A 14,984-nucleotide genomic window follows, 5' to 3' on the forward strand; every position below is an offset into this window, starting at 1 on the left:
GCAAAATTTTATCATGCACTTTTCCATTTCACTAACAAAATCATACTTCAAAGTCGCTCAAAGAAGACGCCACAATGTCAATTGCTTTTCATATATTATACATTCTTTGCCAATTCAATTGTGCATTTTCTACAATAAACACAAGAGGTGAATCCAACATTTTGTAAATAATTCAAAAACTCAATTGTGCCACAAGGCACCAATATGCACACATACATGTAATGCGCACATTGAAATGAAATGCGTCTTATAATAATACAAAAGTATATGCACTTAAGTGCATTGTACTCTCTCATTGTTGTTGCTGTGTTGTTTTAAAACTGCACTTTTGGTTGTTTAGCTCAACCGCAAACGCCACCATTCACATGCCTTACCACTTATAGACAAAATGTATTTCATATACCATTAACTTTCTAATATACAAATACTTGAAATGTTTTCATACATAAGTGCATGTGCATGTGTGTATGTGTGTGTATTTGGATAAATGCATTTGTACGTGACCGACTGCGAGTGAAAAAGCGAAAATGCCGAGTTATGCGAGCGAATAAGATAGATTGTAAAAGTTGTGCGTTTTTAGTGACAGCCACAGCATGCCTGTAAGAAATTAATGGCAAACGCAGGATTTTGACTTGAATTTTTAAAATCGTCTCAACCAGTAGTCAATTGATAGATATCTCTTATATTTAAGGTTGGAGTCCATAAGAAATCAATCTCAATCTTCACTTCGAATTTCCCGCGTTGCTGACAGCTTTTTGTATACTTTAAGTACAAGAAGAACTTATTATTGAGGACTGAGAAATATCTGACAGCGACGCTTGTTATAAAGGTGTGGACAACGCTGCCTGTATCATATTAAGTATAGTGGAGGCCTTTTGAATAAGATAATGAAGCCGATGGTATGTTTTTTTGTATACTGCAATCGGTACGCACGAAGTCTGTAGATCTAAACTCTCTTTTCAGCAGAGAAAATATTTCTGCCAGTCAGTTAGATTAAACTTTGTAGTAAAAGAGCCTCATAAATATAGCACCTCTCTTGCGAATTTTATAATTTATTATATTGAAACAAAAATGTCGTGTATTGTTAATATTCTTGGGGATCTCACGTCGAATACTATCAGACAAGCATTAGAAACTCTTTTTTTGTTTTGGAGGCATTAACTAAGATCACAATCTAACCTATAGCTTGTGCCTATTTGAAGACTGAAGCTCATCTGATAATCCAGTTTTTTAACGCAGCCTTAGTCTAACTTGTTCAAATCGAATATTCTTGAGATTTTCAAACGTTAATTTGGTTTTGCTTCAAAATATTTCCTAAGGGAGAAACTTATTAAAAAACATTACGAACTCCGAAAGATAGAACATATTACAATTGAACTATGAAGATTTTTTATCAGATGATTTCAAGCAAGGTTTTAGAAAACTTTTTTGATTCCTGGAACTTTATAAAAATATTTTGAAAATCAAGTTTAAGGATTTATAGCATTTTTCCAAGGCAGTCGAGACTTTCTTAATGTAACGGCTCTGAATTTATAACCGCTCAAGAACTGTCAACTCAGCCGCTTTTTCCAAAATAATTTTGGAAATGTTAAATAACATTACAACAACAACATTTCTTATGTATTTGGCCAAACTTTTTGAAAATTTCATTACATAATATAAAAATTTTTTTTGACAAGTCCTCAATTGTACAAACAAAGTCCTCCTTAATTACGTCTATAGAGTTATATAAGGCGATAAAAGTTAGTTTTTGAAGTTTTTTTAAGGAATTGCTTTTAAAAATAATTTCCATATAGGAATCTTAAAAAATTGGAATGTTTTTAGCCATGTGGTCTTCAAATTCTTGGGAAAGACGTCTTAAAGGAAATACTGTAAGAACGCCGGAGACGTCGGTATGATGACGCCGAGATGGTCCGCTGATCTTTTCTTTTCCAATTCCACGCATTTTCTACTTACAACGCGTCATTTAGGTCTCACTAACCCTTATTACTATGGGATCCTCGTAAAAGACGTCAATAAAGTCTTATAAAGACGTGATACGATTGAAGCCTCAAGTTAAGTCTTCCATCGACTGGATAAAAAATGTCTCGTTGCAATTCCTCACATCGCCTGGATTTCTCATACCTATAAATTTACTTTTTTTCCGTTTTCTCACATCGCCTGGCTTTGCCATACCTATAAAGTTTTTTCTCACGATCTCTTCACGCTTGGTCGCTACTTTCCGTTGCGGCTGCTGACACAGTCATTGAAATTGCAATTGAATTGTCCTTGTCATTGCCATTGTTTGGCGTACGTCGTTTTTCCTTTGAGTTGTTGTTGTGCTCTCAAATATGGTTTGAGTTGTACTTCGCCCGCGGCCCTTGATTTAGCTGCTTGCTTCCACACACGACTGAGCTTTTGCCTTGTCTTCGACACAGTTGCCAGTTCGTTTTTTGCATTACTGTTCCCTCTTAGTTGTTTCTTTATAAATAGCAACTGTTTGTTCGTGTGGTTATAGTTGTTGGGTGTGTGTATGTTTGCTTGTATTTTAAGTGCTTTTGCTAATAGTCATTTGTGGTTTTTCAAGTGCTGCTTTCTCTAGTTGACTTCGTGCTGCCGCTGTGTGAGAGGGCCTCAAGGATTTTGTTGTTGTTGTTGTCTCTGTCTGTTCCTCCTTGCCTTTCTGCTGCTACTTCCTTGTCAGTGTTTCCTGTTTCTTACGCCTCTGTGTTGTTGTTTTATATTTTTAAGTGTTTTTCGTTTGCTCTCGTCTTTTGATTGCAATTGTTGTCAATGCATTTGAATATGCGCTACTGTTTGTTCTGTTATTATTTTTTCTTGTCAACAATTTTGACGGTTTTATTGTTTAGTGAACGATTTGGAGAGGCGCTTCTCACTTAAAGGTATGCAAAAATATGCAAAGATAAACGTACAGAAAACAATAATGTAAGGAATAGTATTTGGATATACAATTCGGAGCGTTGTTTTGCAATTTTTTTTTGCCTTTTGTGCAAATTCTGTTGCCTGACTGACAGGAAATTCCGTTTTTGGTTTGAGTTTTCCCGAAAATCCGTATAATTTTTTTTACTACTGGAAATGATTTACCCTTAGTTAAACTTTACATAAATTTTGTTACATATCTTTAGTGCATAAGAAACCCAATACTAACAAAAATTTATAAATTGTAAAAAATACAATTGGTAACATTTATTGCCTACATTTGGGAGCAAAGTTTAAAGTGAAAATTGTTAAAAGTATATAGGAGATATAAGTGCCGTGTTTGGCAGCTTGCCAATAGTCTAAACAATGCGAAATGTATCAGCTAGTCTTTTTTAAACTTTCATACTAGTGTAAATGATCCATTATTGCATACTTTTAGGAGCGCTGCTTAAAGAAAGCCCACTAAAAGCGTTTAGAATCCAGAAGTGACATGTTTGACTTCTTAGCGACACTTAAACAAGGAGAAATTTGTCAGATAACTTTGGAGCTTTTATTTTAGTGTACTCAATAAATTTGTTGGCCACATTTCGTATCGCAGCTTATCACATAAACTCATTTTAGCCATAAAGAAATCAAAGGGAGGCAGAAATGAGCAGAAATTTGTGAATTGTATTCTAGGAATTGTCAGACCAGTTTATTTAATAGATCTATTGCCTACTTTTGGGAGCAAAGCTAATAAGGACGACAATTACATGAACTTATAACACATAAGTGGCATTTGTGGCTTTTTGGCAATAACTTGCACAATCATGTCTATATAATAACCAAAAGCCCGAGACATCAAAGGTCCCTTAACTGAATTTCATGGTTCCCAACTCAACTTGACTACTTGATTGACCCGGGCGCGAAAGTAAGGGGATACTCTCTTTGTTAATAACTCTGTCGAGCTAAAATTTTCCATACGGCTCAGCTATAAAGTAGTTAGAGGACAGGGCTATGATATCAGCTGCTCCTCCGCATTGTTACTACTGAACTACCTCTTCATCTATTTTCCTATATATTTAACCTATATAATATTCAATTGCATAGCTAGCTTACCAATTAGAGGACATATTTCATCTTATTAAGTAATTATTTAAGTATTCTTCCACCACTACTATTAATCCCAGCCTTCGAAATGACCAGCAAAACAAGTTGCATACCCGCCTCACTAATCCTAATCGGCTTATTACAGTAAACAAAAAAAGTGTAATTTATGCTGAGCAGCTGCTGGAAAACTTCAGCACCATGTATCATAGAAGCGTTCGAGTGTTTAATACGATTTTTTCTCCAACACACACACACACTCAGCAAGGATCAGCAGGATAACAAGGTTTCTCTTTGATGCCTGTCAACTACACTGTCAGTCGCACAATTAGCGTTGAGAGTATTGCAACAGCCAAGATAGTGAGCTCGAACTCGTAGCAGTTAGTGTTTTTTTAATAACTGTGTGATTAGATAAATGAGCAGTTGCCTCAAGTGATAAGTTGGTAGCAAAAATGCCAGAAACAGACAAGCGTCTGACAGACACAATAAAGTGTCATTGTTTGAGTAATTATCAAGTGAGCATAAATAAAATGTGGAAGTAAGAGTGTAAAAGTAACACGAAAGGGATGCAAAATACGAGAAGTACTTGAAATTGTACACTAACGGACGTCACTGGTATTGCTTTCAAAAAGTACAAGCCTTTAAGATATTATGGGTAGAAAATAGAAATAATGGAAAATATTTTCAATAACTAGATTCAACTTTGCTAAATAATTCCATCAACTTCATTTGGTTAACCACTGTAAAACATACACTAAACTCAGGTATTTCCTCGTTCTTGCCTTTCTGTATATATTTTCATACCAGCTTCGTCTCATTAGGAACACGTGCCTTTATGTAGTTAATATACAGTTCAAAATCCTCAAAATTTTGACTCCATCTGACATTATATACGATTGTTATAAAAAATAGTCAACAGCGCCATCTACCGCGTAAAATCTTTATTTTTCAAATTTGGTCAAATTCGACATTATTGTACAAGTATCAATTTTAGTAGGCGGCGTATGTATTTATATTCAAATTCTGACCTTAAATGGTCAATAAATCTATTCAATATAGAATTTGACTTCAGCGCCACCTATCGAGTAAAATTATGCAGTTGATTTAGAAGTAGCTTCTGATAGTAAGTCTATATAATTCTTATGAAAAAATATAACCTAGTCGGACTTGCTTTATTGTTGCAAAGAATTAATAGCAGTCTGTTTTAGAGAAATAAAGTTTTATACAGTGATTAAGTGATACCTCCTAGTGGATTTGCTAAAATCTGTATATTAAAATAACATATTCAAAAGCTCATTTTTGATACCAAATTTTGCCAAAATTTTACAAAATGCTTACCTATGTTCAGGAGCATCTTTTTTATTTTAGTTTTAAGACGCTTTTACAAAACTATTTTAAATTTTTACACTTTTTAGCTTTTTTGACCATTCACGACCATTTTAGTTTTTTACTTCATAAAAATTGCACTTTTTGGCTATGTCTTTTGGCTTTAATGTCTTCTACGAATCTCTGCCTCCCTACATATATATTTTATGGTGTACTCGAGAAATAATGCTTAATGCGTGAGTCTGAAACCACTCTCTTTTGGGAAGTCACGTTAGCTGCTGAACATATGTACCCTTATTTAGACTGATTAAGTAATTTCGTATGCCTAGTTTACACCAACACATACTTATATTCTTTGGTGTACTTAGAAAATCAGAAAAAAAACTTTTGGAATGTTTAAGTAACTTAATCTCTTGTCCGAAGTTTTGTCCTTAGAAGCTGAGCATGACTAAATGTATATCATTATTGTTGACCCTCAATAAGGACACCCATGTGCTTTCCTTTTTATTTAAATAGGTCACTTGGAACTTAACCGGAGCAGAATAAGTTTTCTGAGAGAAAACTTGATGTTGTAGCGATTAAATAAAAAGAGAACCACTTTTTAAACAGTAGAAGAAAAGCGATTATTCTATCAAATTCATATAACTATTAATATTAGCAGGATTTTAAGTCCAATATCTCCGAAATCACAAACATTAAGATCAACCTTTAAAATATCAAGCTTAACAAAAGTGTTTCTGGAGACATTTGCAACAAGAAGTTATTCAATGGAGTTCTCCCTCATGCAGATTATTTTTATTTGGCACAAAATCCGCCGCCAAGCCTCTAGGTAGGACGCCCTTAAGTTAATAATAAGTCTCACAGTGACTTGAATTGTTTTACTTGGTATAAAATCTTTCTTCTTCTTTCTTTTAAATCCATTTTATGCCAGTTTTAGTAAATATAATGTATGTAACATACTAGGTGTGTAATTCATGATTCGCTCGCCCTCGCTACACATTTATCATATCCATCTTAACTGTCCTGTTTGTTTGCGTCCATTGTGTCTAATGAGCTGAAGTGCTTTTATGTGGCATTAGCGCCAGACAGGCGGAAGTGTCATTCTCATGTAATGTATACGTATGTTTTTTTTTACGTATGATATGTATATATGTAGGTAAGTGAAAGAACACACATAGAATAATCTGATGATTGGTGTTCATGCTTTTTACAGACTATTGCTTTATGTGTCATTAATTTTATTGATTTTCAGGGTCTTACTTTCCTTGTCAACATGTACATATGTATGTTTGGGTATTGTTCTAATGTGTTCCTTACAAAATAAGAAACAAGTTTTTTTTTTCTTAAATTAATGATGAAGGCGTTGGTTGTGTCTTAAAGCTTTTTGTTTGTAAATGGTGAAATTGTTAATTTAAAAGATTTCATATTATTTTTTTTTATTGTTTAATGAAAGAATATAAAAATATACAATATTAAAATGTTTTAATTTTTTACAAAGTACAAAAAAAAAGTTATATATTTTTATGTTTCATAAAAAAAAGTATTTTTCATAACTTTTTTTAAGTACAAAGATAATATTTGTCGGAAAATACAAATTTTTGTTCCAAATTAAAAAAAAAAAACAGAAAAATTTAAAAATATTCGAAAATAGTCATAATATTGAAAACTAAAATATTATTTGTGTTATTTTATGAAAATTGTATACTTTTGTTGTTTTCATTAAATCTTTAGTAATGTGAAAATATATATTTTCAAACGCAGTTAGGCTATCTGTTAAACGCAAAATATTTTTTTTAATATTGGAGAATTAAAATCTAACATGTTTAAATTTAAACTTTACTGTAGTTATGAAATTAGAAAAAAATGAGCATACAATGATTTTTTGAAAAATTATTTATTTAAAAAATTTTAAAATGCTGAAGTTTTGATGAAAATTTTTAAACAATAAAAAATTTGTTAAAAAATTTTTTTTTGGAATTTCAAGCAAGTTTATTTATTCTGGTATATGTAAATGTTTAGACAAAGATATTAAAAAAGTCGCCAATTTTTCTTATAAATAGTAATTTGCGTAACAAATATAAATATAAACAATGTTTGGTGTATAAATTATAACAATTAAATTTTTTTAATAATTAAGCTAAAAAACGCATTGACGAAATAATTAACCAAAGAAACATAATTTTAAAAATTTTAAAATTGAAAATTAAAAATTAAAAAAATATATACAAGTATAATTGAAAATTTAAAAAAAAATGTATTAAATTTTTCAAAATTTTCTATTAATGAACATCAAAAATGTATGAACAAAAATTTATTAATTTATGTTTTGAATTCAAGTTTGACTAAATATTTTTAAAAATTTCATACTACATACAAATTTGACTTAATTTTTTTAAATTATAAAATACAAGTTTACTTTGTTTGTTAATCTTGAAAAATATATTTCAGAAAAAATTTAAAATGTCATGTATTTGGTAAAAATTTAAAGTTATTATATTTAAGCGCAAACTAAAGTTGTTGCTATATAAATAATTAAAAAATATTTGAAAAAAAATTTTTAATGGAAAAATATCTATTAAAATAAATGAAAAAGCAAAACATGCAGACAACAAAATAATATCCAAAAAAAATTCGATAAAAGATTATATAATTTATAAGTTCTTAGTACTAGAAATCCAAAGAATAAAATATTTTTTAAAATGAATCAGTTGATCTTTGTACTACATCCAGTAAAATTACCGTTTTTTACTTCTTCGAAAAAAATTGGAAAAAATTTGTTATTCTTTAAAATTTCGTTGCTGTGTATGTTAATAAAAACAAAGTATTGTATTATATAAAAAAAATACTAATGTTTTATTGAAACTAAAAAAAATATAATAAAAAATACTAATATTTTTGAATTTCGAACTAATATAAGAGGTTTTGATTTTAAAACTGCTAAAAAAGTTTTAAAACAGTTAGTTCTTGTACTAACTTTACTAAAATTTGTTAAGTTAGTAATTAAAAAAAAAATTATATACAATATTTCTTATGCAAAAAATACTAAGCAATTAAATGATTTTTTTAAATTGTAAATTGTTAACTTTTCTTGCATTTCAGTTGAGCTAAAAATATGGTTATAATTCTAATCTCGTGAATTTTTAATTTATTTTTACGCAGAAAACTTAATTTATAATACTTTACTATTTTTCCTTTCATCTTTAACATATTTCAATAACATAAAAATTGGAAATGTGTAAATTCCTGCGATATTGTGCTAAATTGAAAATCATTTTTAATGAAAAAAAAATCCCTCAAAAGTGCGGATTTATTAGCTCAAAATGTTATTTTGACTCCTTGTTGACCTTCGTACAATTCAAATTTAAATGTGACATTGCACTATCTACCCCTCCTAGCTTACCGTTCACAAGCATTCAATTCGAAAGCAACAAGTTCGATAAATAATAACTAACCACATGGCGTATGAGTATTATTTAATTTGCAATGCGAGCCAAATGCTCATCAATGGCATTTGCACACACAAGTGCATTTATGTCGATATACATATGTGAATGGGTGTGTGTGTGTGTGTGGGTATCGCTATAATTTCTAAAGCCTTTCGGAACGCATTTCAACAATGTATGTCAGCTGCATTTGGATTTGCATAAAATTCAATGCAAACCAACAAAGATGACAAATTTGGTGAAAATATTTGCTATTGTTGCTTTGGCAATAATTCAATGAAAATGTATGCATAATGAACCTTTGTAAATATTTCAATTAAATTAGCCATTGATTATAACAATATGCAAACAACACGTGATGTGTGCGATAACAAATAGAATTTACTGCAATTAATTTCGCAAATGTGTCGCATTATTTATGGTATTTTTCAATTAGTCTTAATCAAAGACAGACAGAATGGCGAACAACATTTTGGTTTGACGCTACAAGGCTATGTACTTCAAATTACTATAGCCTTCTGGGGTATAATATTGTTGTTGCAAAATTAATTATTGTTGTTAAATGAATTGTTGTTGTAAATTGGGATGTATTTGTAAAATTAATTGTTGTTGTAAAATTAATTATTGTTGTAAAATAAATTGTTGTTGTAAATTGGGCTGTAGTTGTAAAATTAATTGTTGTTGTAAAATTAATTATTGTTGTAAAATCAGTTGCTGTTGTAAATTAACTTTTAATTGTACATGCAGCTATTGTTCTAAAATTAATTGTTGTTGCAAAATTGTTGTTGTGAATTGACTTTTAATTGCAAATTGGGCTATAGTTGTAAAATAAATTGTTGTTGTAAATAGTTTTTTTTTTTTTCTGTTGCTTACCTGCAGTACACGACAGCGCAGCTTGACACACTTCTCGTCCTCGCACGGCTGATACATGCCCAGTGTGACGCAGTTGAAAAGTATCACCAGTATGGAGACGCGCTCGAACCATGTGTTGTGGCGCCAGCAATACGCAAATTGAAGACATTGCGAGAAAGTTGCCGAAATATGATGGAAAATAACAGAAAGTTGCAATGAAAATGCAAAAATGTTGCAGCGATATTGCAATGGGCTAAGTTAAGGAAAACATGTTGGCTAAGCAAAAATTTTTCTGTTAAAATTATTAAAATTATTACATATGATATGTGACGCATTTGAACAGTCTCAACTCAAACGCTTAAAAGTATGCAATTACTTAATAAGTGTGTAATAGCTTTAAATATATATTCTACAATTTAAAATTTTTGCGCAGAAATAAAAAAAAAATTTACTCACTGCAAAAAATTGTTTTATCGCCTAAAAGTATGTAATGCCGACCAAAAATACCATTCAAATAAAAACTATTTCATATGTTTATTACTATTTTTAAATATTTGAATTTCACCACAGAGTTAACATATCATTTTTATTTCACGAAAAAAGTGGTATCATAGCCTAAAAGTGTGCTATGCCGAACCAAAACCCTTAAAAAAATTATATCCAAACTCGTTTAGTGTTTTAAACACGATATGCATTGCAATATTTCAGTTTTAGCCCAATTCTACAAATTTTCAATTTACTGCAAAAATTAATTTTTTTGCTTAGAACTATGCCATACTCAAATTGAAATATATTTATAATAAGAACTTTTTACCAATGCCTAAAGTTTTTTCATGAACTGCAAAGAAATATTTAAATTTTAGCGCAGAATTAACTGAAACTGAAGCAAACACAAATTTTTTAGTACAAACATATTTTTAAGTTTTTTGTATTAAACTATTTTTAATGTATTAAACACTCGGCCCATTCACTTCTAAGCTTAGCTTTATTTGTCAAATTCAAATCTAACTGATTTTTTATAAAAACAATTAAGGTACTTCAAAAGTTTGACAGAAAAATTTGTACTAAAATTATATTTAATATGCAGCAAACTTTTGAATTTAACTTTAACTTTTTATGTGAACTGCCAAATTAAACATAAAATCTGAAAAGTTTGTACTGGAACTTAATTTTAGTACTAGTTTTAGTACTAAACTTCTTAGAACTATATTTAGAACTAATTTTTTTAGTACTACTTCTCATATCAGCCCTAAAATTGGCAAAAAGGTTTTGGCACTAAATATTTTTACTTCATAATGTACACACGCGTTTTGGTACATGCAATTTTATTATAAAAATTTGTTACTAAATAAAATTAACTAAGTGTTTATAATAATGTCTTGTGTGTAAAATTACAGAAACCAGTGTACTAAAAAATTTATATTAATATTTTTTCGATTTTTTGATATATTTTATAATATTCTCTTCCATAAAAAGTACTAAATAAAGTGTACTAAAAATTAAGTACTAAAATACTAAAATTTAGTACTAATTTTTTAAAGTTATTGCATATTTAAATTTAATTCCCTTCACATGCATAATCATGTAAATTTTTTAAGCAAATTTACAAATCTTGGTTTCTGATCTACCTAACCTAATAATGTTTACAATGTTGTAATAAAAAATTTAGGCTCATTTTACTACACTGGAGGTAAGGAGCTTTGACACAACGGTTTGTTGAAACTTTTTCTGAAGAAAATGTTTTTACAAACTTTGTATTTTTTTCCACTCTTAAGTCACCTTCCTCTACATTTCCCACGGTTTTTGACGTTCGTACGCCTGAAAGTATGCAATGCAACATTTTGAGTTAGTACTTTTGTATTGATTTTTTCAGCTGTTGCAGTCGCTTAAAACTGAAATCCCTCATACATACACACGAGTACAGCTGCAGCTTAGTGCCTAAGTGCGCGCCCACTCCATCAGTATACAACGTCAGCGTCAGCGTTGGCTGTAATTATCGTCTTGAGCCGGTTACTAATGTGTTGTGCGCCTAAAAGTGCGCTTTCAACCCCGCCCTCTTCCATTACACATGCGAACAGCTGCGCACCAACAAGCATTTCTGCAAACGCCTACTTATAGGCTACGTTGGGTAAATAATCAAGCTTTATGGCTCGTATTTTTTGTTGCTATGTTGTTGTTACGTTATTGTGCGCTCGACCGCTAATGGCAACAACGGATGCCAGCAACATAACCGCAAAATAGCGAAAACTACAACAACAACAAACAAAAGCAAAACTGTAAACTACATGCATTGTATACTTCAATGCAAGGGTGGGTGAGTGCAAGCTGAGAGGATGAGTCTCTGGTACTTCAAGTGCCTGTGCAATACAACCTTCAACATGTTTCCTTCCGTTGTGGTTAATGCATTTTCGAAAACAGTGTGTATGTACATCATGCAGGTGCACAATGAAGGTGCACAAGAGGAAAAAAACAACCAAGGCGATAACGCAAAAGTGGAAAGTAGCAACAACAACTTGAGCACAATGCCAGAGATTTTCCTGATTTTCCATTGATTTTCTTTTTCTCTTTTTGTTGTTGTTTTTTGTTTCTGTAATTTTCGATTTTCTGCTACAAATGTTGCCACATTTTCACAACAACAACCACCACTTCCTTACTTCGCATGTGTTTTTCTTCTCACGTCAGCTGCTCTCGCCCGCCTCTAACACCTCTTCGTTCACCATTCACACCGTTTCATCCATCTGCTAGAAGTTAGTTGCACATGCATCACCTGCGGCAACTTGCAATGTATTGCACGCTCGGCTTTGTTGCGTGTAGCAGATTTTTTCCAACAAATTTTTCACTTTGTTACCGCAAATTCCTTTTTACAGCTTCCCATTAATATGCGCTTGCCGCCTAAGGTTCTTTCGCTGGTCGGCTGCGTAGGGCTCAAAGCACTCTTCATATAATGCCGTGGTTGCTTTACTCTATTCTTGTTTTTATGCTTTAGTAAAGCTGAGAAGCGATTTTGTGGAGGAAAAATTTAATTTGAAGGAAAAAATTAAGAAAATTCGAGCTTTTACTAAACCGGTAAATAGTTTCAAAAGTATTTTTCTCTACGTAATATTCATTAACACCTTTTTAGGTTTGGCGAAGAAAAGAATTAAAATAAAAACTTTATTTTGTGTTAATTATGCACTACAGCAGATGATTTTCTTAAGCTTTACAGGCATACACGGTGCTTTAATATAACAAAAATGATTCCAGATCTTCATATAAACTTAACCCTTATGCTACCGTGCTGAAAAAGTTGAATATTCCTTTTTAAAATTACTGCGGAAAGCATGTAAGGGAGTGCAAACTCTTGACTGCAAAAATTTTTCATAAAAAGAATTAGCACACATTTTTAGTACAAAATTTTTTTAGTTCTACGCAAACGAGCTTAGCTATTTTCAGAAATTTTATTGATACTATGAAATTATAAGTATATATATTATATAAAAAAAAAGCTTGTACTAAAAATTACTAAACGTTTTTTAGTACAAAAAATTTGTTTGTTAAAAATATTTACACGAATTTTTACAGCAAACACAATAGGCACTAAATTTCCGGCACTTCTATAAAAATTCGGTTAGTACTAAAAATTTTGTACTAAATATATTTAAATGCATTTTTATATTTTACTAATATTAAGCATTTAAATAACAATAAATAAAGAACTGTTAACAATATATTGTTTAGATTATGTAAGTTTAGTACTAAAAAGTATAAAAAAATGTTATACTAAATATTTTGTAAACTTTTATGAAAATGTGCTTATTAAAAATAAATGTGTATGTACTAAAAATATTTGAATGAAATTTAATAAATGACAAATATTTAGTACAACTTTTTAACAATCAAACGTGTATACTACAAACTTTTGATACAATTTTGTTGAATATAGAAATTTAGTACCAAAAATTATAAAAAAAATTTAGTACAGAAAAAAACTTTGCACTTTAATGAAAATCCATAATATGCACTAGATTATAAATGTTGCTACTAAAAATTTGGCCTATAATAATCGAAAGATTTTTTTATTATTTATTAATATTTAGTACTAACTTTTAATAATCAAATGTGTGTACTAAAAACTGTTGATACAAATTTTTTTAAGACTAAAAATTAATACGCAAAAGTCTAAAAAGATTTTTGTACTAAAAATTATAAATCAAATTTGGTACTAAATATTTTTTGCACTTTTATAAAAATCCTGTTAATAACAAACAATAAGTACTAAAAAGTATTAAAAAAAATTTAGTACAAAATATTATTGTGAAATTTTGTACAAACCCTGTTGGCACTAAAAATTTTGAGTCATATCAAAACAAATTTTTGTTTACATTTCATTAATATTGATTTTGGAAAGCAACACTCTTATTAATTTTTTTACATTTGCCATTCAAATTGCCTGCTTTTGCCCACTGTTTCGTTTTTAATAATAGTATCAATAACATTGGCACAACTACTTAATTAGGTCGCTGTCTGTCACATATCAAGCACCGTTATCACAACAAAATGACAAGCGCCGCCAATAACCGGGGTTGAGAATGTAAAATGCTATACCATTAATTGCCGTTATTCTCGTGGACGAGAACACCAACGAGCCACAAAAAGTCAGACATCAGCGCGCAAGGAAACCGCAAGCATAACGACAGAATAAGCAGAACGCGCAACAAATGCTTGAACCACATTAGCTATACCAGCGAGTGCTTATTAGCAGCGAGGCACACCCAAACCTGTCTACTGCACCCCTCACGCCGTCGTACCCTCGTATCTTTGTCGTTTTTATCTTGTCAATTTGAGTTTCGCTTTGATTTTTTTGGGTGCTAAGGAGGTGTGCGCTAAGAGCTATTAGACATGTGTGTCTGCCCATATACACACAATAACATTTGAATACTTCTCTGTAAGTGTATTCTCTGTATGTGTATGTGTGTGTAGGAAATTTATTGCTCACTTTCCTTGTTCATATCTTTTATGGCTTTCCTGGCCAACATATCAGCATCGCGATTTATTTATTTACGAGCTTTTCATGTTCCGTTATTTTTTGTTCGCATTTGGAAATTTATGCCTCATAAAGTTGTCGCACTGCAAATAAATATGATACCGAAAAAATTCGCATATCAGATTTGTGTACATATATATGTGTGTGTGTGATATGTTTGCATATATAAAAAAAATTTTTGATTTTCATATGCATGTGTGTGCGTGTGTTGAAATTTATTCGTGTCACTTTAAATGGCGCCAATGTATGCAGATATCCCAGCGGAATTATTGCTCGTAGCAGTTCATTGAACGCTGAGTTATGAAAGCTTTTAGCAAAATTAAATGCCAGATTGA

General features: G+C 30.8%; 1 protein-coding gene across 4 annotated transcripts in view; it reads right to left on the bottom strand.

Moving 5' to 3' along the window:
* Ca-alpha1T (Ca[2+]-channel protein alpha[[1]] subunit T) overlaps nt 1-14,984 on the bottom strand; it is a 211,804-nt gene that overhangs the window by 85,405 nt on the left and 111,415 nt on the right. For 3 of the 4 annotated variants that reach the window (XM_036359654.2, XM_036359652.2, XM_070110657.1), the window contains exon 1: nt 9,648-9,754. In XM_036359654.2, the coding sequence (XP_036215547.2) occupies nt 9,648-9,704 (57 nt within the window). In that variant the 5' untranslated portion in view covers nt 9,705-9,754. Of the gene's footprint in view, nt 1-9,647; nt 9,760-14,984 lie in introns of those variants that run through there. The other variant, XM_070110658.1, reaches the window with a different exon arrangement.

This window comes from Bactrocera oleae, chromosome 5 (assembly GCF_042242935.1).
Source record: "Bactrocera oleae isolate idBacOlea1 chromosome 5, idBacOlea1, whole genome shotgun sequence".
Lineage (NCBI taxonomy): Eukaryota > Metazoa > Arthropoda > Insecta > Diptera > Tephritidae > Bactrocera > Bactrocera oleae.